The following is a 27,119-nucleotide window of genomic DNA, read 5'->3' on the forward strand; positions in this document are numbered from 1 at the left end:
GTTATTTGTTAATTGTTTATTTACCAACAAGAAATTTTTACTTAGCCCACATAGTCATGGTTCGTAGTTCAGGAACACAGGTCAGTGACAACCTTCATGGAACTCAATCCAAAGAAGTTCTGTGGAGAGAAGCACAAGGGCTAACTTAGTGACAAACGTTCTCTCAATACCTTCATCTTTGAGACCACCAGAGGTCTATTCCTACCAGTGGACCCCAAACGTGACATCACTCACCCTCAGCCCCAGGAGAAGCCCAGCTCACGTTACTGGACTTCAGGTTCATTCTCCCTTAACCTCCTGGATCATCCCAAACCAACCTCGTTTCTGCTTTGGACACACCGCACTTTCATTTCCCTGCTTTCATTTAACAAATTCTGCATTTTCATCATCTCTCGAGTCCACCGCCTTCTATTCCCTCTCATGCCGCAGACTGTTCCCAACACAAGTCAAAGAAGGAAGCCTGTCTGTTTCACACAATATGTCTGTTCCTGTCCCAAATCAATTTTTCTTCTTAGTTTATTTTTAAACAATCAGATTCTTATGAATAAAAACAAGTAAAATGTAATTAAAGTCAGCATGCTAATATCTTCTGATTGTGAAATGCACGCCTGCTGCAGAAAATTTAAAAAATTTCTAAGTTACCAGAAAACAGCAGGGTTATGATTCCAAATACAACCTTTAAAATATTTTCTTGGGTTCCCTTCAGTCTTTTTTCTGTACAATTATGTTTATATAACAGATCTCTGTAAAAGGTCTATAAAATACAGTATTCCTATTATGTCAAAATTTATTAATACTTTGTGATCATTTCTAATGGACATTAATAGTCCATGGTATGAAAAAAATCAATTTCCTCATCAATTTTCCCACCACTGAAAATAAAATGTTTGTTTTTTCTATTATAAATAATACTGTGAACACCTAGTGTATGCATCTGTCTATATTTCAGGTATTTCCTAAAGATAAGCAACCAGAAATGGAATGTTGTGGAATCAAATCTTTTATTAGGCAAAAAGCAGTCAACATTACTCTGGAATCTCTTAGAAAACTGATCTAAGTCCAGGCAGCAGGTCTCCTCCCCACCCCAGGTGCTGGGAAAATAAATGAATTAAGTTGAAATACTAATATCTGCCTGAAAAAACAGCAGATCCGCATTCCCATGTTGTATCAAACCCACTTCCAGGGCTGAGTGGTGGACAGAATCTTTATTTAAATTGTACTCTCTATTTTTGGTTGAACTGGCCTAAACTTAAATACCCGCAACAACACAGTTCCAAAGTATGAATAGTGTCATAAACTACTTGACACATGCTTTCAAATAAATTTGATTCATTCATCAGTACACATCACTCCTTTTTGAAACACAGTACATTCTTAAAGTGTGATTTTCCTAATGGCCACCTAGCAATTAACTGCATAATTTGAGAAATAACTTTGAACATAAAAAAGTAGCTACAAATAAAATAATCATGTTACCTTTACATTCCAAAATCATTTTACACTCTGAAAGATGCCAGCTTTCCTCATCTCCTCAAAATCCTTCATGGAATCATAATTTCTATAGAAATCCGCATATGCCTTCTTTCTTGCTTCACCTACTGCAAACTAAAAAGTAAGTTTGTTAGGATTTTTCAATTATTAAAAATTTAATACTTAAAGAGAAAGCAAATCCTAGTATGTTTGAGTTTACCTTTAATTTGAACCCTATACTAAGACATGGAGTGGAGGAGGTGACACTGACACAGATGGAAGGAAAGAAGAGAAAGCAGCCCTAGGGAAACTACACAGGAGGGGCCTTCTTGCCCAGGGAAGGATTATGCCTTTTACCAGATAGTGCATGAATGGGGCGGGGGGACGGGGGGGGCGGTGAGGACGCAGCAAGGCCAACCGGCAAGGGCCAGACAATGACACCCAAAAGGCCAATAGGTGTTAGAAGATAGCAGCTGTTGTTCCAGCAAAGCCTAAAGAACCTGATATCTGAAACATGCTAAAACATGTTGGTTCAATTTAAACCACAATATGAAATTTCAATCCCCACGTATCTGTCAGTTTGTCGTACTACGGGGGCTTGTGTGTTGCTGCATGCTAGAAGCTACGCACCGGTATTCAGATACCAGCAGGGTCACCCATGGAGGACAGGTTTCAGATAAACTTCCAGACTAAGACAGACTAGGAAGAAGGACCCGACGGTCTACTTCTGAAAAGAATTAGCCTGTGAAAACCTTATGAACAGCAGCAGAACACTGATACGGTTCCAGAAAATAAGCCCTCCCCCCGCCCCCCCAGGCTGAAAGACACTCAAAAAGATGGGGAAGAGCTGCCTCCTCAAAGTAGAGTCGACCTTAATGACATGGATGCATTCAAGCTTTCGGGACCTTCATTTGCTCATGTGCCACAATTCAAAATAAGAAGAAACAGTTGCAAACCTCCATTAATAATCAGAACCTGGAATGTATGAAGTATGAATCTGGGAAAATTGGTAATCGCCAAAAATAAAACAGAATGCATAAACATCGATATCCTAGGCATTAGTGAGGTGAAATGGACTGGTACTGGCAATTCTGAATTGGACAATCACATGATCTACTATGCCAGGAATGACAACCTGAGGAGGAATGGCATTGCATTCATCGTCAAAAAAAAAAAAATTTCTTGATCTATCTTGAAGTACAACGCTGTCAGTAATAGGATAATATCCATACACCTACAGGGAAGACCAGTTAATATGACTATTATTCAAATTTACACACCAACCACTAAGGTCAAAGATGAAGAAACAGGATTTTTTAACCAACTTCTGCAGTCTGAAATCGATCAAACATGCAACCGGGATGCATTGATAATTACTGGTGATAGGAATGCAAAAGCTGGAAACAAAGAAGGATCGACAGTTTGAAAATGTGGCCTTGCTGATAGATATGATGCCAGAGACCGCATGACAGAATTCTGCAAGACCAATGACTTATGCGTTGCAAGTACCTTTTTACACCAATATAAACAGCAACTATACACATAGACCTCGCCGGATGGATTACACAGGAATTAAATCGACTACATCTGTGGAAAGAGATGATGGAATAGCTCAATACCATTAGTAAGAACAAGACCAGGGGCCAACTGTGGAACAGACCATCAATTGCTCATCTGCAAGTTCAAGTTCAAACTGAAAATTACAATAAGTCAACAAGCGCCAAAGTATGACCCTGAGTATATCCCACCTGAATTTAGAGACCATCTCAAGAATAGATATGACATGTTAACGCTAATGACCAAAGACCAGACGATTTGTGGAATGACATTAAGGACATCATACATGAAGCAAGCAAGAGGTCATTAAAAAGACAGGAGAGAAAAGACCAAAATGGATGTCAGAAGAGACTCTGAAACTTGCTCTTGAACATCGAGTAGCTAAGGCAAAAAGAAGAAATGATGACAGTGAAAGAACTGAACAGATTTCAAAGGGCGGCTTGAGGAAAAAAAACAAAGTATTACAATGACACGTGTAAAGACCTGGAGATAGAAACCAGAAGGGAAGAACATGCTCGGCATTTCTCAAGCTGAAAGAACTGAAGGAAAAACTCAAGCCTCAAGTTGCAATAGTGAAGGATTCCATGGGGAAAATATCAACCAATGCAGGAAGCATCAAAAGAAAATGGAAGGAATACACAGGGTCATTATACCAAAAAGAAATGGTCACCGTTCAACCATTTCAAGATGTAGCAAATGATCAGACCGATGGTACTGAAGGGAAGAAGTCCAAGCTGCACTGCAGGCATTGGCAAAAAAACAAGGCTCCAGGAATTGACAGGATACCAATTGAGATGTTTCAACAAATGGATGCAGCACTGGAAGTGCTCACTTGTCTGTGCCAAGAAATCTGGAAGACAGCTTCCTGGCCAACAGACTGGAAGAGATCCGTATTTATGCCTATTTGCAAGAAAGGTGATCCAACCAAATGCAGAAATTATCGAACAGTATCATTAATATCACACGAAAGTAGAATTTTGCTGAAGATCGTTCAAAAATGCCTGCAGCAGTATACTGATAGGGAACTGCCAGAAATTCAGTCTGGTTTCAGAAGAGGATGAGCAACCGGGGATATCATTGCTGATGTCAGGTGGATCCTGGCTGAAAGCAGAGAATACCAGAAGGATGTTTACCTGTGTTTTATTGACTATGCAAAGGCATTTTGATTGTGTGGACCATAACAAATTATGGGTAACATTGCAAAGAATGGGAATTCCAGGACACTTAATTGTGCTCATGAGGAACCGGTACATAGATCAAGAGGCAGTTGTTCGGACAGAACAAAGGGATAACGCGTGGTTTAAAGTCAGGAAAGGTGTGCGTCAGGGCTGTATCCTTTCACCATACCTATTCAATCTGTATGCTAAGCAAATAATCCAAGAAGCTGGACTATATGAAGAAGAATGGGGCATCAGGATTGGAGGAAGACTTACTAACAACCTGCGTTATGCAGATAACACAATCTTGCCTGCTGAAAGTGAAGAGGACTTGAAACACTTGAAGCACTTACAGGTGAAGGTCAAGGACCACAGCCTTCAGTACCACAGCCTTAACATAAAGAAAACAAAAATCCTCACAACTGGGCCAATAAGCAACATCATGATAAATGGAGAGAAAATTGAAGTTGTCAAGGATTTTATTTTACTTGGATCCACAACACCCACGGAAGCAGCAGTCAAGAAATCAAAAGATGCATTGCATTGGAGAAATCTGCGGCAAAGGACCTCTTTAAAGTGCTGAAAAAGAAAAATGTCACCTTGAAGGCTACGGTTCACCTGACCCAAGCCATCGTGTTTTCAATCGCTTCATATGCATGCAAAAGCTGGACCGTGAATAAGGAAGCCCGAAGAGTAAGTAACGTCTTCAAATTGTGTTGGCGAAGATTATCGACTATGCCATGGACTGTCAAAAGAATGAACAAATCTGTCTTGGAAGAAGTACAACCAGAGTGCTCCTCAGAAGCAAGGATGGCCAAACTGCGTCTTACATACTTTGGACATGTTGTCAGGAGGGATCAGTCCCTGGAGAAGGACATCATGCTTGGTAAAGTACAGGGTAAGCAGAAAAAAGACCCTAAATGAGATGGACTGACACAGCGGCTACAACAATGGGCTCAAGCATAACACGATTGCAAGGATGCCTCAGGACCAGGCAGTGTTTCATTCTGTGGTACACAGTGTCGCTATGAGTCAGAAGCAACTTGAGGGCACCTAACAACAACTTGAATTTCAAAGGATCCTGAGTAGCCACCTGCCTCTATCTGGCAAGAACCATTCTGGATGATTTACACTTCATTTACATTACACTTCTGTTTCACTTTAAATGGGAGACTTTTTTTTTAATCTGAAAAAACACTTTGGCAAGATTTTGGGGCCACCAGATGATAAGTAACTTGAAAGACAAAATAATCTACACCTGAGGCCTTATAAGGCTAAGCCTGATAAGATTTACAACAAACCTAATTTATACCATAGTTAAGATCCTCTGGTGGCACAAATGGTTATGCGTTCGACTATAGCCAAAAGGTTGACGGTTTGAACCCACCCAGAAGCGCCTCAGAGGATGGGCCTGGCAATCTGCTTCCAAAATATCACAGCCTTGAATACCCTATGGAACAGCTCTACTCTGCACACACGGGGTTGACATCAGTGGGACTCAACTCTATGGCAACCAACAACAGTAACCAGTGAACCTGTCTATGGTGCCACAGATGGCTCTGTGTGGCCTTTCCAGCCAGGGGGTCTTGTAACTTCCACCCAGGTGGCTGAGCCAGACCTGTGTGACAGGGTAACTGTGGCCCACCTAGTGGACTGGTTAGTTTTGCCATCCCGCTGGGCTTGAGGTGAGTGATCCCAGAGGTGAGAAAGAGAAGTGCCCCCACCACCAAGGAAGAACAGCCAGGAGCCAGTACATTCTTTGGGCCCGGGGACCCTGTGCTGAGAAGCTCCTGGAAGCAGAAGTCCAACAGAGGGTAAGCTGTAACTCTGAAGACAGTGAGATCCGGCGGCAGGAGACAGCAGGGTGGGCTTCCCGGCCCATGGAGAGAGAAAGCCGAGTGCCTTTGGGCAGAGGCCTAGGGCCAGGGAGAGGCACGCCTGCGAGCACCAGATGGGAAGAGGCTGTCCTGATATAAGAACTGTATCCTGAATATTCCTGACCCTGAAATGTAACTGTTACTTCCCTAACAAACCCTGTAATCATTAGTATTGTCTGTGAGTTCCAGTGTGGCCACTGCAATGAATTATCAAACCTAGCAAAGGAGGAGAGTGCTGTGGGAGGGACTATTGGTGTCAGAATTGGTAAAGACGGCAGAGAGAAGAGGCTTGTGTGGCCTCTGCCCCATGGGAGTCAGCCCTGTGCTGTTGATCTTGGTTCTCCTTCCTCCTTGTGGGGCTGGAAGTGGTCAGACACCACCCCCAAGCCATTTTTACACTGGGGGAAAATTCCATTGAGGACAAACACTTCATATGCCTCTTAAGATCTAATCCATGTTCATGCATTTAGATTTATGGCAAATTAACTTACGCAAAAATTATTTACCGGATGGCTATTTCATGTAAAGAACACAGAAGTTGACTGAAATTGTGAAAATACTCCAAACCAGTAATAAAAACATACAGGTCTTCAAAAGCACTCAACACAAACTAGATAGGGGAAAGGAAGGAGTTGAGCATCTGCTAAGGGCACTAAGGTTCACTCCTGGATCCTCAACGCTTCTGGCAACTTTCCTTCCAATCAAACCCAAACAGCTAACTGAACAAAATCACTTTGACTCACCAAGCATTTTATGATTTTCCATCATAACAGACTGACCATTTGGCTGGCAAGGTACCGTGTCCTAGTTTAATAGAGACAAACCTGGAAGCAAAGTATTAGGTACCCAATGCTGTAAAACAGTCTGGTACAAAGCGCCTGATAACCCAAGAGTGCAACTAACCCAACTGGGGAATGGGCTACAGTCTCCAGAGAGAAAACATATGAACAGGCTTTGAGAACGAACTCAAATTTCCCAGACAATGAGGTGAAAGATAATCCTGGGAAGGAAAACTGCACGTGCGTAAGTATGGGCGGAAAATCTGAACTGGGTAACAGAGAGTTCTGAACGACTGGGTGTATTGCGAATAATGGGGAAATGACACTGGCAAGGTGGAGAGGGCATATCAGACAGTATCTCAGGAATAAACTAGTTTTGAGCATTGGTGTTTTTTAAAGTCACCCATAACCCACTGGTAGGCCATGAAACCAACTTAGTAGGCTGCAGACAGCACTTACAGAGAAAAAAAAGTTTGTTATATGTACATACATATTTATAAACTCTCTAAAACTAAAAAACCAAATCCACTGCCATGGAGTCGACTCTGACTCACAATGACTCTACAGGACAGAGCAGAGCTGCCCCATAATGTTTCCAAGGCTGTAATCTTTACGGAAGCAGATTGCCACATCTTTCTCCCACAAAGCAGTTGGTGGGCTTGAACTACCGACCTTTCGGTTAGCAAACCTTCCAGTGAGCAGCCGAGCTCTTAATCACTGTGCCACCAGGGCTCCTTATAAACTCTCTAGACACAGTTATATGAATGTGTTAACTGAGTCACAAAATATTATTTTTTACTGCAGCTCAAAAATTTGAAAGCCGCTACACACTGGGGAGGCCAGGGATATGAACAGCTCTATTATAGGGATACGGTAACAAAATCCACAGAGAGCACAACACTAAAATGTAACTCTGTGACAACAATTCAAGATGCCAAGCAGAACTACTGACTTTCCCAACCCTCCACTTACTTAGCTTCATATAAAGATGGAAGAAGAGCTATCTTGGGGAATTATGAGGTACTTTCCTGTGAGAAACTGTTTTACTTCTCCTAGAATCCAGATTTATGGCTTTCACGAAGGTTGGGGGTAACCCACTCAAGGCCACTGCCCTTAGGTGTCCTTTTGAACCTTGAGTCTTGAAGAAAATGGTCTCGTAAAAGTCACCTGTAAGTCAAACAATGGTCTAGATAAACTAGTAAAAACCAGTTTGCCTTAGGCTTTGGGCTCTTCTGAAGAATTATCTAGCTGCTAACCAAAAGATAGGCAGTATGAATCCACCAGCCGCTTTCTGAAAACCCTATCGGGCAATTCTACTATGTCCTATAGGGTTGCTATGAGTCGGAATCAACTAGATGGCAACAAGGGGGTCAGTTTCCAGAAACAGAAACTCCAAGGTCAGGCTAGAAGCTGTGTTTTAGGGTAAATTATTATAACAGGTAGTCCCTGGGTTCAGAATAAGATCCATTCCTAAAGTCTATCTTTAAGTCAAATTTGTAGCTAAGTCGGAACAGATTCATCCAGTTCTTATTTAGCCTTACTTTTTTTTTTTTTTTAGTGCAAGAAACCCTGGTGGCAGTAGTGGTGAAGTGCTACAGCTGTCAAGCAAAAGGCTGGCAGTTCAAATCCACCAGGGGCTCCTTGGAAACTCTATTGGGCAGTTCTACTCTGTCCTATAGGGTGGCTATGAGCCGGAATCAACTTGATGGCAACAGGTTTGGTTTGGTTTTAGTGCAAGAAAAGGCTGGAAGCCTTTTCAATTACTTAAAGCTGCATGTGCAGCAAGTGGAAGGTGATTGTGATAAAGAATTTGCTGCTGTGTAGGGGCTGGTTCAGTCGTTCTAAAGTTGAGGGCAAATTTATGTAACATTAAAAGGGCAACTTCAGTTGTCCACTGTCCGTTAAGTCCAATGTTTGTAACCCAGGCACTTTCTGTACATAAACACTGCTCTGGCCCTGTTTCCATGGCAATGCTGAAAAAACATAGTTTAAAAATTTTGTGGAAGTTTTTCATCTTGGGAACATTTTTGACTTCCTACTTGAAATGTTACCCTCATTTGCAAATCATAAATTAAACAACTGTCTGTCAAGTCCTACTACTGGCTTAGTATTTTTGTTTTAATACCTGTCACAGCAAACAGAAGAGGAAGAGAACACTTTAAAGAGGGAGTTTCTTTAAAAGACTCTGAACTACTTATAAAAATACATTTTAAAAACACCCGTACTTTACAACCTTAAGCACAAAATAAAAAATATACATACATACCTTATAGTAAGTTGCAGCCCCCATGGACACAATAAATGCTCCAACAAGATGAAATCGCATACGCTTGGCCAGAAGGCCTCGCATCTGAGGTTTTGCCAAAACACTGGAGGACATGGTGGTTCTTCTCACTGAGAAATAAAATAATAAAAAAAATCCTTAGGACAGTAAAAGAAAGGATTCTTATGCATCATGGATTCTAGTACCTTGAGAGGCACAGGCAGTGGATGGAATCCAGCTACAGGGCTGAGGCTGTTTAATGGCTTAGTCGGCTCCATCTTTTTTTTTTCCTCTCATATGCTGAACGATTACCCAAAATATCCAAGATAGCTGGGGCACAACACTAGTGAGCAAAAACTACAAACAAAAATCAATCCCAACCACAAAAAAGCCAAATGGTATTTCCATACTGGTAATTCGAAATGCAAACGCCATCAACTCATTTAATCAAGACAACTCTGTGAGGTACTTACTGTTAATATCCCCCATTTTACTGATGAGAAAACTGGGGCACAGGTGGCTTACGTAATGTTTCCAAGGCCACACTGTGAAAGCTCTGATGGGAACCCACACAACTCGGCCTCGAAAGCCCAAGCTCGTAACTAAGCGCTACGCTCCCTGCCTCAAGGCCGGGCGCTCCCGGCCGCCGCGCCGGCCGCTCCCTGCAGACCTCCCCGCCGCCAGCCCTCCCCCACCCTTCTGACTCCAGTCACAAGCGCCCCCCACAGCGAAGGCCGACAGTGCTTCGCGCTGCCTCTTAGGCCTTGGGCCCTGCTAAGGAAGAAACTACCACCCCCTTTTTACAGATGAAAACACTGGCATTAAAAGTTCCAGTAACCTAGCCAAGGTCACGTTGACTCGGAAAGACGAAGCCGAGACCCGGCCCGCGGCCCTCCTCAGGCGCGCTCAGGGGTCTCCACGGGCGAGATCCGAGGCACCCGAGGTAGAGATGCAGAATTACGACTCAACCCCAAAACTGGCGGAGGACTAGGGCGGGGGAGGCGACAGTTGTTGGCCGTAGAACGTGGGCGAAGCACTGAAGCTAGGACGACTCACCTCCACACCAACGTCCTTCCGGATGGAGATATGGACGGCTTACCAGCAACGCGCAGGCGCAAAAAAAAAAAAAAAAAAAAAAAAAGGGGGGGGGGGACGTGGAGACGGTGGCCGAAGAAGTTCAAAAGGCCTTTAGCGCATTGACTCGCGGCTCGTAGATAGAGTTTGCTTGATTCTCCCTTCTACGAGTTTGGAGAAAAAGCTTGAACTCCTGAGTCGATTTCCTTACTAAATTGGAGATATTAATAGTACTCATACACAGAGTACTTATGAAGTTATTAGGATATTCAAAGATATTTAGTATGTAAATGTTTTTAAATGTATAAACTATCCTGGGTGCAAGGATTTCCAGAACCACCTGCACAAACCAGTACTTAGACTGTAACAACTCTTGTGCTTATAACCACTTAATTTGGGTAAAGAGCGAATAAGAGCCAGGTGCAGACTTCCAGGAGCTCAGAGCCTAGCAATTAGTACTAATTCCGTAAGGTGGGAGCTACCACAGAAATGGGGCCCAGCCACTGCAGAAGCAACTACCTACTGCAGAGCAAATTTTGATGAAAGAGATGATATTTATGTGGGGCGTTGAATAAAGGGTATGTATTTTAAAACACTGAAGGCAGGCAATGTAAAGTTCATGGAAGGTGATGTACAAGGAAAAGGCTCCTATGCCTTGGAAGTGTTGGGCTTGATTTTTATTGAGATAACAAGGTTTAAGTCAACTAAGCAAGCCTGTGGAAGAGCCACTGACGGACACAAAAGATGCAAAATTTAACATGTATTGATTGACCACCTACTATGTGCCAGGCTCTGTGACACAGTAAAATCGATCCAGTGTGGGTCTTCAAGAAGATGCGTTCTTGTCAGGGGTTCTTTGTCCTCAACTTGCTAGCAGACACTGGAGGAGTCATGCCTTTCAGCCAACAGAAAAGTACAAATTGAGAGCCAGGAAGAGGGGCTCCAAGAATGCATTTTCCTCTCAGCATTTTTTTTTTTTCCAGATCTCTTAATTAAGGATTTGTTGTTGTTGTTAGGTGCCATCAGGTCAGTTCTGACTCATAGCAACCCTATGTAAAACATAAGGAAACACTGCCCACTCCTGCACCATCCTCACAATCATTGCTGTTTGAGCCCATTGTTGCAACTACTGCATCAATCCATCTCCTTGAGGGTCTTCCTCTTTTTCACTGGCCCGCTACCAAGCATAATGTCTTTCTCCAGGGACTAAAAAAATACCAAACCAAACCCATTGCTGTCGAGTCGGTTCCGACTCATGTCCAAAGTACCTGAGACAGAAGTCTTGCCATCCTTGCATCTAGAGAGGATTCTGGCTGTACTTCTTCCAAGAAAGGTTTGTTCATTTGTCTGGCAGTCCATGGTATATTCAATATTCTTCGCCAACTCCATAATTCAAAAGCATCATTTCTTCTGTCTCCCTCATTCACTGTCCAGCTTTCAAATGCATATGAGGCGATTGAAAATATCGTGGCTTGGGTCAGGTGCACCTTAGGCCTCAAAGTGATATCTTTGCTTTTTAACACTTTAAAGAGGTCTTTTGCAACAGATTTGCCCAATGTAATACATCATCTGATTTCTTGAGCAGAAAGATGTTGACCTGTGTTTTATAGACTATGCAAAGGCATTCGACTGTGTGGATCATAACAAACTACGGATAACATTGTGAAGAATGGGAATTCCAGAACACTTAATTGTGTTCATGCAGAACCTGTACATAGATCAAGAGGCAGTCATTCAAATAGAACAACCAGATACTGTGTGGTTTAAAATCAGGAAAGGTGAGCACCAGGGTTGTAGCCTTTCACCATACTTATTCAAACTGGATATTGAGCAAATAATCCAAGAAGCTAGACTATATGAAAAGAAATGCAGCATCATGGTTGGAGGAAGATTCACTAACAAACTGCAATATGCAGGTGACACAACCTTGCTTGCCAAAGGCAAAGAGGACTTGAAGCACTTCCTGATGAAGACCAATGACTACAGCCTTCAGTATGGATTATACCTCAACATAAAAAAAAAAAATCCTCACAGCTGGACCAACTCAGATCCACAATCAATGCCCATGGAGGCAGTAATCAGAAATCAAATGACGTATTACATTGGGCAAATCTGCTGCAAAAGACCTCTTTAAAGTGTTGAAAAGCAAACATGTCATTTCGAGGAGTGAGGTGCGCCTGACTCAAGCCATGATATTTTCAGTTGCCTCATATGTATGCAAAACCTGGATAATAAATAAGACCGAAGAACTGATGTTTTTGAATTATGGTGTTGGCGAAGAATATTGAATATACCATGGACTGCCAGATGAATGAACAAGTCTGTCTTCAAAGAAATACAGCCAGAGTGTTTCTTAGAAGCGAGGATGGCGAGACTTCATCTCGCATACTTTAAACATGTTATCAGGAGGGACCAATCCCTGGGGAAGGACACCATGCACGGTAAGGTAGAGGGTCAGCAAAAAAGAGGAAGACCGTTGACAAGATGGATTGACACAGTGGCTGCAATAATGGCACAGGACCAGGCAGTGTTTCATTCTGTTGCACATAGAGTCACTATGACTCGGAGTGGACTCCATGCCCAGTAACAACAACACAATTTTCAGAAGTAGATCAGTAGCCTTTCTTCCTAGTCTATCTTACTCTGGAAGCTCCACTGAATCCTGTCCACCATGGGTGACCTTGCTGGTATTTGAAATACCTGTGCATAACTTCCAGCATCATGTTGTTGTTGTCAGGGGCCATTGAGTCAGTTTTGACTCATAGCAATACCACATACAAGAGAATGAGACACTGCCGAGTCTTGGGCCATCCTCACAATCATTGTTATGTGTGAGCCCATTGTTGCTGCCTCCAGTATCATAGCAACACACAAATCACCACAGTACAACAAACTGGCAGATGGGTGATGGGGACCGATAAAGTGATGCTCTGGTTTCTTCTCAATGACTCGGTGACTTGCTGTTGACTAAGCACATGTGGCGAGTGATCACCTGAAAATGACCTGCTGCTTTGAGAGACCACGTTCAACATAGTTGCAGGTAATTTTGAGGCTTGCTGGCTCTGCATCCTCCCAGCAAGGCAGTCTCTATTAGAGAGATCTCCCCATCACTGATGCTGTCTGGCACAGAATGATTTGAGGAGGAAACTGGTTGAATGTTCTAAGCCTGACAGCTGCAGCACTGTCCCATGTCCAAAGGGAGTTCACTGCAGTTTATGCCAAACAATGGGGGCGGTCCAGGAGAAATCTAGCTCTTTTCTCAAAGGTGGTCCCACACTTCACCCTAAGTAATAAAGACATGGTGAAAGTTCCAAATAAGTTCTTAAGTCAGCTGTACTATGAAGGAGGATCTGCATTTAAAATCTTATGTGTTAGAATGGTGCTGTTCAATAAAAATATCATGCTAGCCACATGGGTAATTTTAAGTTCTCTAGTGGCCACATTTAAAAAGTAAAAAGGAACAAGTGAGTTAATTTTCATATTAAAATTAACCCAACATAGCCAAAATATTATAATTTCAACATCTAATCAATAAAAAGAATTATTTATGAGATGTTAAATATTCTTTTTTCACACCAAGTCTTGATGGAGAGAGTACCTTGAGACCCAAGCTTCATTCCAGGCCCAGGATAAGCTTTTCATAAGAAAAAAATGGAAGTATGCAGTCTAGCCCTTCAAGGTTAGAGGCACCCCTGGGCCCAGCCCTAACCTCCAGAGACGCTGCCTGGGGCACTGAGTTTTATCATGGAACCTGTCAGTTACACCATTGTCCTGCAGGTGCTGCCCAAGAGGAACTCTGGAGGTTCAGGCCCCCTCAGATGTAGAATGCTTAGTTATCTAGTGCTGCTATAATAGAAATACGAAAAGTGGACAGCTTTAACAAACAGAAATTTATTCTCTCACTGTTAAGGAGGCTAGAAGTCTGAATTCAGGGTGCAGGCTCTCAGGGAAGGCTTTGTTTGTCAGCTCAGAGGAAGGTCCTTGTCTTTTCTGAGCTTCTGCTCCTCTATAATCTTCATGTGGCTTGGCATCTGTTTTACCCCATCTCTGCTTGCTGGTGTGCTTGTTTTATCTCTTTTATATCTCAAAACACAACATAACAAAGATAGCCCATTCCCAAATGGGATTATAACTGCACGCATACAGGTTAGGATTTATGACATATATTTGAGGAGGACACAATTCAAACTATAACAGTACCTAATGCTTCAGTTTGCCAAGATTTCTTAGGCTGAAGGGAGACTTTATTCTTAGGGACCCTGGATCCCCCTAAAGGTTGTCTGTGGATCAGGGACAATGTTTTCTGGCCACTCCAAGTGCTGAGTTGCTGCCTCACTGCATCTGTTAAGCCCTACACAGCACCTAGTAGTGTGCAAAACATAATCACATATGTGTTTTCATTCTGTTCTCTCAACAATCCCATGATGAGCGGAGATTCCCGTTTTTTAGATAAACTGAGGGTCACAGTGTTAGAAAATGGAGACCTGGAACTAGACTCTGTAATCCACCCGCCTCCCTTCCTGTGCGCACACATACACACCAGTACTGTGGAGAGCACCTCCAGAGAGACAAATCTACCTCCGTGGACATCACTCATTAATGCCTATGATGATTCGTGGCCACCTACTGTCTACTCTGTGTTGTTGTCCTTAATTGGCAAGAGAATAGTTCCAAGCAGCCATTGAGGACACTCCCCAAATCAGCAGCTTTTTCCAACCTTCTGTTTCTCTTCAGTTAGGTAGCTATATTCTCTCAGGTTCTACTTTGAAAACCTAAGAGGTTATTCACTCAGACTAATAGTGGTAAGGTCTGTGCAAAAACTAAGTACCAAACATTGGCGCTCCTCTGGCCATGTCAGAGCCAGTGGTGATTAAAGACGAGTTTCCCAGAACCAGGTTAATATCAATCACAGGGGCTGTAAACAGAGATGCCCTGGCCTGATGAAAGACTTTATGAAATGAAGTTGTTTAATGAGAGAGTCATGTTAAACTCTGCTGCATTAAGAATACAGTGAGAGCAAAAACATCAAAGTTTACTAGATGGAAAAAAAATAAAGAAGAGGGAGAAATACCACATTTAACTTCTAAAAGGATACAACAAAGCCAAAAGACATAAATTATTACCTAAGATAGGGCACTTGATAATGACTTTTTAATTGATTTTAAACAGAGGATCTTAGTAGTTACTTTGGTATCCCACTTTGAACTTCTGCTTATTTTAATTTATCTACGTGGTGAACTAATTGAATCCAATAAACAAGAATATCTTCATCTTCCAGATGCTCCTCTGGACAGACAGTCATTGAGCACTGGGAGCACACAGCAGTCAGAGGACGACGGCGCAGTCACCTCAACATTTCGCCACGTGTAATATCTAGGATGCCAAGCAAAAAGAATAGGCCACCTCAGCAGTTACTACCCAAAAAATGGGTAGATCTGGCCCTTTTTGTACACCACCCCTGACTCATTCTTGGGCTCTCATTTTTACCTTTTGTTTTTTCTGGGTTACAAAAAGGCTGAACTTAAAACTTACTCAATATTCAAATTATAGCATATAAAAGATCAACAAGCAATATAATGTTTTAAATTTCATTTTAAATAATACGCTAAGCTAAATCCTCTCAATATAGTCCAAAAAGTGTTTACTGAGTGCCTGTTATGTGCCTTGACCTGTGCCAGCCATTATGGGAGATGGTAAGGAACTGTAAAACCCAGCCCCTGCTCTAAAGTACTGGTAATTTCTTAAGGAAAGAGGCACGAAATCCAACGCAAGAGAATACAGCTCAGGACCAAAATGAGGTAGAAATAGTTAATGCAAAAGAAGCTTTAGAAGATGAGAGACCTGTGTTGAGATTCATTCATTCGTTTAACAAATATTTAACCAAACATCACTGCATGCCAAGCACTGTTCTACACACTAGAGATATGGAGTGAAGATGACAATGTTCTTGGTCTTAATGGACTTAATGTTCACATTCTCACATGAGACACAGAGAGCACACAAGTAAACAAATATATCCTGTAGCTTCTGATAGTGGTAAATGCTAAGCAAAAATGAAGCAGAGTTAGGGAGGGAGTACCCTATTCGGTGGGGGCTATTAAAGCCCTTTCCAAGGAGTTGGCCTGTGAGCAGTTTGCCTACTGGTATGAGGAAGTGAGCCCTGTGGAGATATGGGAGAAGAATGTTCCATAAAAAGGGAACAGCAAGTGAGGCAAGATGAGATTGTTCCAGAAACAGTAGAAAGGCTAATGGGACTGGAGTTGAGTAAGCATGGGAGAGGCACATCAGACCTGGCCCAGAAGACCTCACTAGGGAAGGAAGATTTGAAATGGCAATGACTTCTCAGGCTGAGCAGATGGAGAGGGCATCCCAGATGATTGGTTAAGTTTCTACCAGCTGGCGGCAGGAAAGCTTACACAAAGACTGGATTGAATTTGAGAAAAGAGAATTACGAAGGACAGTGATGGTTTAGTGGTAGAATTCTTACCTTCCATGCAGAAGACCCAGGTTTGATTCCTGGCCAATGCAGCTCACAAACAGCCACCACCCCTCTGTCAGTGGAGGTTTGTGTGTTATAACGCTAAAGAGGTTTTGGCAGAGCTCCCAGACTAAGACAGACTAGAAAAAAAGGCCTCGTGATCTATTTCCTAAAAATCAATCAACGAAAACCCCACAGATCACAACAGTCTGATCCCCAGCTGATCATGGGGGTGGTGCAGGTCCAGGCAGTGTTTTGTTCCATTACGTATGAGGTCACCCTGAGTCAGGGGCCAACGTGATGGCGGCTAACGACAACAAAAGAGAATTAGAGAGTGACGTTTCCCACACGACTGTAGCACCTACGTTTGAGGACTCCTACGAAGTGATCTGTCCTTTACCCCCTTATGGACTCTTTTGGGCTTTAATTACTTGTTAATTTTTTTAAACCCTTTTTAAAAATTAGTGATGATAAAGGGAACAAAATGGGAGTGAGCAATCCTGTCTTCTCACGACCACTGTAAGCAGCGGTCTTGCTTTAACAACATTAAAATCCCTTTTAAAGACTCTAAATCCAACTACCAATTTTTTTTTTTATAAGGACCACATATTGGAGACCTGGTGGTACAGTGGTTAAAGCATCCAGCTGCTATCCAAAAGATCAGCAGTTCGAATCCACCAGCTGCTCCTTGGAAACCTTATAGGGCAGGTCTGATCTATCCTATAGGGTCGCTATGAGTTAGAATCGACTCGATGGGAACAGGTTTGGTTTTTTGGTTTTATTTTGTTTTGTTCTGTTTTATAAAGGACAGGGAACACGTTAAAGAACACCATGGGGCTGCAGTAAACAGAATCCAAATGATGGGAAACAGTACAGGACAATCTGGTTTCTTAAAAAAAAAAAAAAAAAAATTGCACGGAACAAAAAAAAAAGGAAGAGAGTGATAAATGGAGTAAAAACCTATGGATTAAAATAAACTACAGGAACATGCCAACCAATCACAACATGTGGAACTTATTCAGATCCTGATTCAAACAAACTGTAAAAAGGAACACCCATGTACCCATGATCCAGTTTTAACAATGATCAAGGTTAGGTCATCTCTACCTGGGGCTGGCAAATTATGGGGCATGGGCCAAGTCCAGCCCATAGCCTGTTGTTGTAAAGAGAGTTTTAAAAGAACAGACACATTCGTTTATATATTGTCTCTGGCTGCTTTCACATGACAACAGCAGAGTTGAACAGCAGTGACAGAGGATTCTAATTTAATTTAAAAATCCATTGTGAGTTGGTTCTGACTCACAGCAACCCTATAGGACAGAGTAGAACTGCCCCATATGGTTTCCAAGGAGCGCCTGGTGGATTCAAACTGTCAACCTTTTGGTTAGTAGCTGTAGCTCTTAACCACTATGCCACCAGGGTTTCCTGATTTAATTTATTGAGGTGAAATTCACATAACACAAAATTAACCATTTTAAAGAGAAAATTCAGTGACATTTAATACTTAAAAACATTGTGCAACCACCAACTCTATCTTGTTCCAAAGCATTCCCATCACTACAAAATAAAACCTTATACTTGTTAAGCAGTTTCTCTCATTTCTCACTCCCCCTTGCCCCTGGCAACCACCAATCCACATGCTATCTCTGTGGATTTACTTACTCTGGAATTTTTTTTTGTTTTTTGCTTCTCCATCCTTTTTTTTTTTTCCTCTTAATTTTATTGTGCTTTAGGTGAAAGTTTACAGCGCAAATCAGTTTCTCATTCAAAAACTGATATACAAATTGTTTTGTGACATTGGTTACCATCCCCTCGATGCGTCGGCACTCTCCTCCTTTCTACCCTGAGTTCTCCATGTCCATTCATCCAGTTTTCTCCTCTTCTCATCTTGGCTTTTGGGTAGGTGTTGCTGGGAGTTACTGGAGTTACTGGGGCTGATGGCTGGGGACCACGGTTTCAGGGGACATCTGGATCAACTGGCATAACAGTTCATAAAATATTCTGTATCCTACTTTGGTGAGTAACATCAAGGGTCTTGAAAGCTTGCAAGTGAGATTTTTCATGGATTCATCAATTTTCTTTATCATTGCATAGTATTCCATTGTGTGTATGTATCATAATTTGTTTATCCATTCACCTATTGATGGACACTTAGGTTGTTTCCATCTTTTTGCTGTTATAAATAACGCTGCAATGAACATTGGTGTTGCATACGTTTATTTGTGTGTCGGCTCTTATTTCTCTAGGATGTATTCCTAGGACTAGAATTACTGGATCATATGGTACTTCTAACTCTAGCTTTTTAAGGAAGTGCCATATCATTTTCCATAGTGGTTGTACCATCTTGCATTCCGACCTGCAGTGCATAAGAGTTCCAATCTCCTTGCAACCTCTCCAACATTTTTTTTTCATTAGTGCCAGTAATGTTGGGGTGAGATGGTATCTCATTGTAGTTTTGACTTGCATTTCTCTAACAGCTAATGATTGTGAGAATTTCTTCACGTGTCTGTTAAAAAAAAAAAAAATGCCTTCGAGTTGGTTCCAACTCATATAAATAGTAGAACTGCCTCACAGCATTGTCAAGGAGTGACTGCTGGATTCAAACTGCCAACTTTTTGGTTAGCAGCCTGAACTCTTAACCACTGCTCCACCAGGGCTCCTTTGCATCTGTTAGCCACCTGAATGTCTTGTTTAATGAAGTGTCTGTTCATATGCTTTGCCCATTTTTAATTGGACTTAATTGGAAATTGTCTCTTTGTTGTAGAGATGTTGGATTTTCCTACAGGTTTTAGAAATTTGACCCTTGTCGGGTATGTCATAGCCAAAAACTTTTTCCCAGTCTGTAGGTTCTCTTTTTACTCTTTTGGTGAGGTCTTTTTACGAGCATATTTCATTTTTTAGGAGCTCCCAGTTATCTAGTTTACCTTCTGATGTTTATGCATTAGTAGTTATGGTTTGTATTCTATTTATGCCATGTATTAGGGCCCCTAGCATTGCCCTATTTTTTTGATATTTCATATAAACGGAATCATACAATATGAACTTTTCTGCCTCTCTCTTTTCATTCAGAATGTTTTTGAGGTTCATCTAAGTTGAAGCGTGTTATCAGCACTGCATTCCTTTCTATCCATTCATCCGTTTACGGACATTTGCATTATTTCCATCGTTTGGCTATTGTGAATAGTGCTGCTGTGAACTTGTGCATACATGTATTTGTTTTCAATTCTTTTGGGTATATACCTAGGAGTGAAATTGCCGGGTCACATGGCAATTCTATGTTTAACTTTTTGAGGAACCACTACCATATTTTTATGCAAAAAATGCACACCTTCTATGTTTGTTTGCCAACTGTGTCCTCCTCCAGTGAGGTATTTTCTTAAGTGCTGCTATGTCATATTTTTTTAGATGTTGCTGTAAAAAAAATTAGCATAGCGTACTTATGTAGAAGGCTCGCATACAAAAAATGGTAAGCTGTTTTTCACAGAGGCTGCACCGTTTGACATTCCCACCAGCAATGTACAAGGGTTCCAATTTTTTCACATCCTTGCCAACACCTGTTATTTTCCATTGTTTTGATTATGGCCATCCTAGTGGGTATGAAGTGGCATCTCATTGTGGTTTTGATTTGCATTTTTCTAATGATTACTAATATTGAGCATCTCTTCATGTATTTACTGGCCATTTGTATATTTTCTTTGGAGAAATATTTATCCACGTCCTTTGTACATTTTTTAATTAGTTTTTTTATTTTTCTGTTGTTGAGTTCTAAGAGTTCTTTATGTATTCTGGGTACTTGTCTTGGTTATCTAGTGCTACTATAATAGAAATACCACAAGTCGATGGCTCCAGGAGAAGGCCAGCTCCAGGAGAAGGCTTTCTCTCTCTGTTAGCTCTGTGGGAAGGTCCTTGTCATCAATCTTCCCCAGTTGAGGAGCTTCTCAGTACAGGGACCCTGGGTCCAAAGGATGAACTATTCTCCTAGCTCTTGTTTCTTGGTGATATAAGATCCCCAACTCTCTGCCGGATTCTCTCGTTTATTTTTCACATTGACTCAAAACACAACCTAATCTTGTAGATTGGGTCCTGCCTCATTAACATAGAGGCAGGATTTACAACTCAAAGGAAAATCACTTCAGATGACAAAGTGGTGGACAATCACACAATACTGGGAATCATGGACTAGCCAAGTTGACACACATTTTGGATGGACACAATTCAATCTATAACATTCCACCCTTTGGCCCCCCAAAATTCACATCCCTGCCACATGTCAAACACATTCACCCATCATATCTTATCAAAAGTCTTAATTCAACTCCAAGTTCAAAATCCAAAAATTCCTTTTCATCTATAAAATCTGGAATACAAGTTATCTGTTTCCAAAGTACAATGGTAGAACAGGCACAACCTAGGCATTTACATTACAAATGGGAAAAATTGGAGGGAAACAGGGGATAACAAGCACCAAGCAAGTCAGCAGAACAAATTACACTAGCTCTCAAGACTTGAAAATAATCCTCTGTTCTCTGAGACCATTTAAGCAATGATCATGCCCTCCAGACTCTGGGTGTTGGCCACACTCTCCGGATTCTGAGTGGAGGTCCCTCGGTCCTGGGCTTCAGCTACGCCTTCCAGGCCCACTGGGAATGCAACCTCTGCTGTCTTGGCTTTGGGGAGCCCCATTCTCCTAGTCCATCTGAGTGGCAACCCTTTCTCCTCAGCCCCGGCAGGCCCTGTTCATCTACCCCTTGGTCATGGCAGGCCTGCCTCCTCAGCTTTGGGCAGCTGATCTGGCCTCATCCTGCTGGTATTCATGAATGGAAGCTCCAGAGATCATGGCTCCACCCTTTGAGACCCCAGAGGCTGTGGCCATACCTACCCTTTGAGACTGAGTCAGCTCTGTTTTCTATGTTCCTTGTCTCTTCAGCTTCTTCCTGGTTCCTTGGCCTCTGGGCCCCTGGGCGTCACATCTCGAGTCTGCCCTGCTGGGGCAAGTGTTCCAAAGCTCTTTAGCTCCACCAGTAAGTGCCTGGTGGCACCCCCACTCTGCTAGTCAACTTCAGCTGGAAAGCACTCAACTCTCATGCTCAGTGGGTCACCAAGCCTAGCTCCACCGATATGTGCCTAGGGGCACCCCACTCTGCCAGGAACCCTCCTGCGCAAAGGCACTTAGCTCTAACCCTCCATGGGTCAGCTCCAGCACTATCTCACATCAGTCTCCTGGTTCTTTTGCTGCTTCTCGCTGTCTGTGGCATCTCCAGTGTAACAGCTCTCAACATTTCCTTCTGAGTCCTCACCAGAATTGTCTTTGATGCCCACAATCCCACCAATGGTCTCTTCAAGGCAATCTAGGCTTTTACTATTAGGCACTTTAAAACTCTTCCAGCCTCTATCCATTCAGTTTCAAAACTGCTTCCACATTTCAGGTATCTGTTAGACCAGTACCCCACCCTTTTGGTACCAAATTCTGTCTTAATCATCTAGTGCTGTGTCAAGGATTGAACTGTGTCTCCCAAAGTATCTGTCAACTTGGCTAGGTTATGATTCCCTTGTATGATTGTCTATCATTTTATCTTCTCATGTGATTTCCCCATATGTTGTAAATCCTATCACTATGATGTAATAAGATGGATTAGTGGCAGTTATATTGATGAGGTGTACAAGATTAGTGTCTTTAGCCTATCTTTTGAAATATAAAAAAGAAAAGCAAGCAGAGAGACATGGGAACCTCATACCACCAAGAAAGCAGCACCAGGAGCAGAGCACGTCCTTTGGACCTGAGGTTCCTGCACTGAGATGCTCCCAGACCAAGGGAACACTGATGGTGGTATCTCTGTAATAATAGCAGTAGATAACTAAGACAACAACTAAAAAAAAATGAAAGACTATTGACTTAAAACAAATATAATGTTTGGTACAGTTTATAATATATGTAGATGTAAAATAGTATCAACAGCACGACAGTTAGGAAGCGGTAAATGGACTTCTAGCTTACTGGACTGTGAGAGCATAAATATCTCTTGGTTAGAGCCATCCACTTCTGGTATTTCTGTTACAGCAGCACTAGATGACTAAGACATGCTGCTCTAACAGAAATATCACAAATGGATGACTTTTTACAAAGAGGAATTTATTCTCTCATAGTCTAGTAGTCTACAAGTTTGAATTCAGGGTGCCAGCTCCAGGAGAAGGCTCTCTCTCTCTCTGTGGGCTCTGGGGGAAGGTCCTTGTTATCAGTCTTCCCCAGTTGAGGAGCTTCTCAGTGTAGGGACCAGAGGTCCAAAGGACATGCTATTCTCCTGGCTCTTGTTTCTTGATGGTATGAGGTCCCCATTTCTCTGCTGGCTTTTCTCTTTTATGTCTCAAAAGAGACTGACTTAAGACACAACCTAATGTTGTAGACTGAGTCTGCCTCATTAACATAACTGCCTCTAATCCTACCTCATTAACATCATAGAGATAGGATTTACAACACATAGGAAAATCACATCAGATGACAAAATGGACAATCACAAAATACTGGGATTTATGGACGAGTCAAGCTGACACACATTTTTGGGTGATACAGTTCAATCCATAACAGCACTAAACTCTTAAAAAGATATACGATTTTCAAATATTTTCTCCCATGCTGTTGTCTGTTGAAGTGACTTTAAACTCACAGTAGGCAAATAGTCTTAAAAGCTAAAGCTTTTGATTTGTATGAGCTTTCTAAGGAAAGAGAACATTTTAGAGAGTCAACAACTAAGTCGACCAGGAAGCAAAAGTATAAAGGGGAGTAGATTACAAGCAGCAGGTGCTCTGGGTGGACTTGAACCTCCAACTTTTCAGTTAGCAACCAAGTGTGTTAACCATCTATACCAATCAGGGTTTCCTCAACTTATCATTAAAAAAAAAAAAAAAAACCACTGCCAAGTCAATTCCAACTCACAGGGACTCTACACCTACAGGGCAGAGTAGAACCGCCTCATAGAGTTTCCTAGACTATAATCTTTAAGGGAGAGCTCTGGTGGCATAGTGGTGAAGCACTTGGCTGCTTACCAAAAGGTCAGCAGTTTGAATCCACCAGCCACTCCTTGGAAACTCTTTGGGGCAGTTCTACTCTGCCCTACAGGGTTGCTATGAGCCAGAACCAACTTGACAGAACCTAACAACAACAAACTTTAAGGGAGCAGATCACCAGGTCTTTTCTCCCACAGAGCAGCTGATGGGTTGGAACCACCAACCTTTCAGTTAGCAGCTAAGCACTTAACCGTTGACCCACCAGGACTCCTTGTAAGAACCTTAAACCCATTGTCTTCAATTCCAACTCACAGTGACCCTATAGGACAGAGTAGAACTGCCCCACGGCATTTCCAAGGCTGTAATCTTTACGGAGGCAGACTGTCACGTTTTTCCTGTGGATCAGCCAGTGTGTTCAAGCTGCCAACCCTTCAGTTAGCATTTAGCAGCTTAACCACCACACCACCAGAGCTCCTTTGTAAGAACCTTGTTGTCGTTGTGTGCCGTGGAGTCAATTCTGAATCACAGTGACCCTATGTGCAACAGAGTGAAACACTGCCCAGTCCTGCACCCTCCTCACAATCATTATGATTGAGCCCATTGTTGCAGCCACTGTGTCACTCCATCTCACTGAGGGTCTTCCTCTTTTTCACTGACCCTCTACTTTACCAAGCATGATGTCCTTCTCCAGGGACTGATCCCTCCTGACAACATGTCCAAAGTATGTGAGATATAGACTGGCCATCCTTGCTTCTAAGGAGCATTCTGGTTGTACTTCTTCCAAGACAGATTGGTTTGTTCTTTTGGTAGTCCATGGTAAGAGTCTTACAACTATATAATTCCATTTACCCCTTCCTAACTGTTGTGTTGTTGCTACTATTTTACTTTTACATATATTATAAACTCCCCTAAACATTACATTTGTTTTGAGCAGTCAGTAGTCTTCAATTTTTTTTAATTTTTGTCTTAGTTATCTAGTGCTGTTATTAAAAAGATACCACAAGTGGGTATCTTTAAAGAACAGGAATTTATGTTCTCATAGTTCTGGAGGCTAAAAGTCCAAATCAGGTTATCAGCCAGTCAATTCTGTGATCTCTCTCCTAGTTTCTGGTGTCTGCTTGCAATCCTTGGTGTTCCTTTGCTTATAGATAGGTCCTAACATGGCATCTGTTTTCCCTCTTTGTGTGTCTATGTCTCTACATTTCCATGTCCATTCTGCTTTTTTAATAATAGAATTGATTTGGTTTAAGACTCACCCTACTCCAGTATGGCCTCATTAACATAACAAAAGAAAAGCCCTGTTTTATAAATTATGTTTTCACTAGCTAATCCTGGATAACCAGGTTCTTGGAAGTATGGTGGGATCACATTGATCAGAATGTCTCAGGGGTCACAAAGGTGTGGAACACATGAAAATGTGGATAATAAGGTAATCTGGCAAGTAGATCTTTGAACTTGGCAGTGTAAGTTGCTACATCTACAGCACGGATTCACAAAACATCCTTTCCATCTTCCTTGGTTTACAGAGAGCCAATAACATGGCCAAGTCAGCCCTCTAAACAGAAGTGTTATGTTTCAGTCTCAATTAATTTTGAGTTTCAAGAGTGGTTTGTCTTTCCTCTTCACCAGTTAAGTAGGCTTGAAGAAATCTGAAAGTTCACCATAATCTCAGGATCTACAAAGTACAGTGCTTATCAAACCACCCAGCTTTTTTCTGAGCAGGTTTTAAATCCATTAAAAGGTTGGGCCCCAGATACTCCTCAAAATAACACTGAATTGAAGTATACCAACATCATCATAAAACAGCATGCTGATAGTATGAACCAAAAATATATGACATGTTCTTGATCTGTTAACAGCTTGGTAGGCAAATAAACACAAGTAAATTAAGTTTATTTAACTCCAACTAATATTTGATGGATGCACCGCATTACTGACCATAACTTACTGGGAACTTGGTAACAGACATAGCTTCTTCAAGCATAAAGCCCCAAATCTGAGCTTGGTTGCCTGCATTGGGTTCCCAGACAGGCCAAAGAACCAGAATTTGTCCCTAAAATAGTATGGCTTGACACATTCCTAAGGGATTTACAAAGCCCATGGAATTGTCTGCTTTTTAACGCTAGAAGGCTGTTGGCTTAAACATTACTTGGAACATTTTAAAAAATCACAAAATGGCCTGTTTTTACTTTATTGTTTTGCTTGAAAAAAATCTAATTAGGAAAAAGTAGATCTCATATACCTCTGGCATTGAAAGGTTTGAGCTTCATGATTAATAGAATTGGAAACAGATAACAGTATAAACAGTTCTCCTTAAACGCATTTTGATTAAATGCATTTAGAGTTCCACTTATTATATATTTTTTCATGTTCAATATGGTGCTAGATGTGGGTGGAAAACAGCATATATTTTCCCAAGCAGGAAGCATGAGATTGCTAAAATTCTTATCCTCCACAACAGTAATAATTAGCATGTTTCACCAACCATGGCTGTAAGATTTGTAAAGGAAATTCTAGAAGGGGCATCAAGCTAGAAGAACAGGATATGGAAGCCAAATGGAAAACATCAACCAATAAAAGAAAAAAGCTAAACTAGCTAGAAGTCTAAGCTTAGTCTTTGAAGTCAGTTTAAGTCCTCCATGCTTTAATTCTGATGTAATCTTAAAATGGTGGGTACAAACAAGAACTCAAACAGTTTTTGTAACTTTTGGACCAATTGCACATGAATCAGTTTGCTGATGCCTATAATGACTACACAGTGGTCTTTGCTGAATTACATCTGGATTAAAGCCATCATTCTCCTTCAGCTGAAATGTAATAATGAAGAGTTATCAACAAGAATAGCCATCCTCCGAACACACACACACACACACACACGTTTTTCCACAGCGTGTTGCATTATTTGTCTCAACGGCAGTAATGCGTAAGCTCTTGTACCCTAGAACATTCTTACTCTATGACAATCTGTTTGCTCCTTGTTTGTCCTGTCATTTGTCTCATTTCACATTCCAGTTAATGAGATTGCTTTTCTGAGTGCAAGTGTATTTTTTCTGAGAAGAGGTAATTCTTTTGATTTGAAAAAAAAAAATTCTACTTCTGGCAGGAAGGGAACTTTGAATGCATATGGCATAAAAGGACCATACCCACAATAGTCCTAATGGACACAAAATTCTTCAATTATAATTACAAATTAATTAAGTGCATTCTTCTTTTCTACCAGCAAGCTTTAAAAATTAATGGTACAGAACATGAAAAATGCCACCCTGATTTTTTTGTAGCAATCCACTTAAAATCCTTAGATGGAGTAAGTGCTACCATTACGTTATAAAGTGTTTTTCATATGAATCAAAAGTTAATTATTCTTTTTAAGAAATTTAAACTATTTTCCTTTTTGTGATAAATGAAAAAATTTAGTAAATAAAGATTACATTAACTTAAATAGAAAGGTACGTAAGAGAAAAA

General features: G+C 41.5%; 2 protein-coding genes across 3 annotated transcripts in view; both read right to left on the reverse strand.

The window, feature by feature from the left end:
- Nucleotide 1: 1 nt before the first annotated feature.
- Nucleotides 2-10,216, reverse strand: LOC100673278 (cytochrome c oxidase subunit 6C). 2 transcript variants are annotated; one of them, XM_023545909.2, is made up of 4 exons: nucleotides 10,160-10,216; nucleotides 9,107-9,234; nucleotides 1,477-1,605; nucleotides 2-119 (listed from the first exon to the last, which is right to left on the reverse strand). In XM_023545909.2, exons 2-3 carry the CDS (start codon nucleotides 9,218-9,220, stop codon nucleotides 1,492-1,494), a joined length of 228 nt encoding a protein of 75 aa, XP_023401677.1. In that variant the 5' UTR covers nucleotides 9,221-9,234; nucleotides 10,160-10,216; the 3' UTR covers nucleotides 2-119; nucleotides 1,477-1,491. The 2 variants fall into 2 exon arrangements, with proteins under 2 accessions (XP_023401677.1, XP_023401678.1); XM_023545910.2 differs by lacking the exon at nucleotides 10,160-10,216 and adding an exon at nucleotides 9,942-10,073.
- Nucleotides 9,727-27,119, reverse strand: part of RGS22 (regulator of G protein signaling 22) — a 155,420-nt gene continuing 138,027 nt past the window's right edge. Inside the window, exon 25 of the mRNA XM_064267666.1 lies at nucleotides 9,727-9,899. Coding sequence (XP_064123736.1) covers nucleotides 9,727-9,899 — 173 coding nt within the window. The remainder of the gene's footprint in view (nucleotides 9,900-27,119) is intronic.

This window comes from Loxodonta africana, chromosome 14, assembly GCF_030014295.1.
Source record: "Loxodonta africana isolate mLoxAfr1 chromosome 14, mLoxAfr1.hap2, whole genome shotgun sequence".
In the NCBI taxonomy this organism is placed as follows: Eukaryota; Metazoa; Chordata; class Mammalia; order Proboscidea; family Elephantidae; genus Loxodonta; species Loxodonta africana.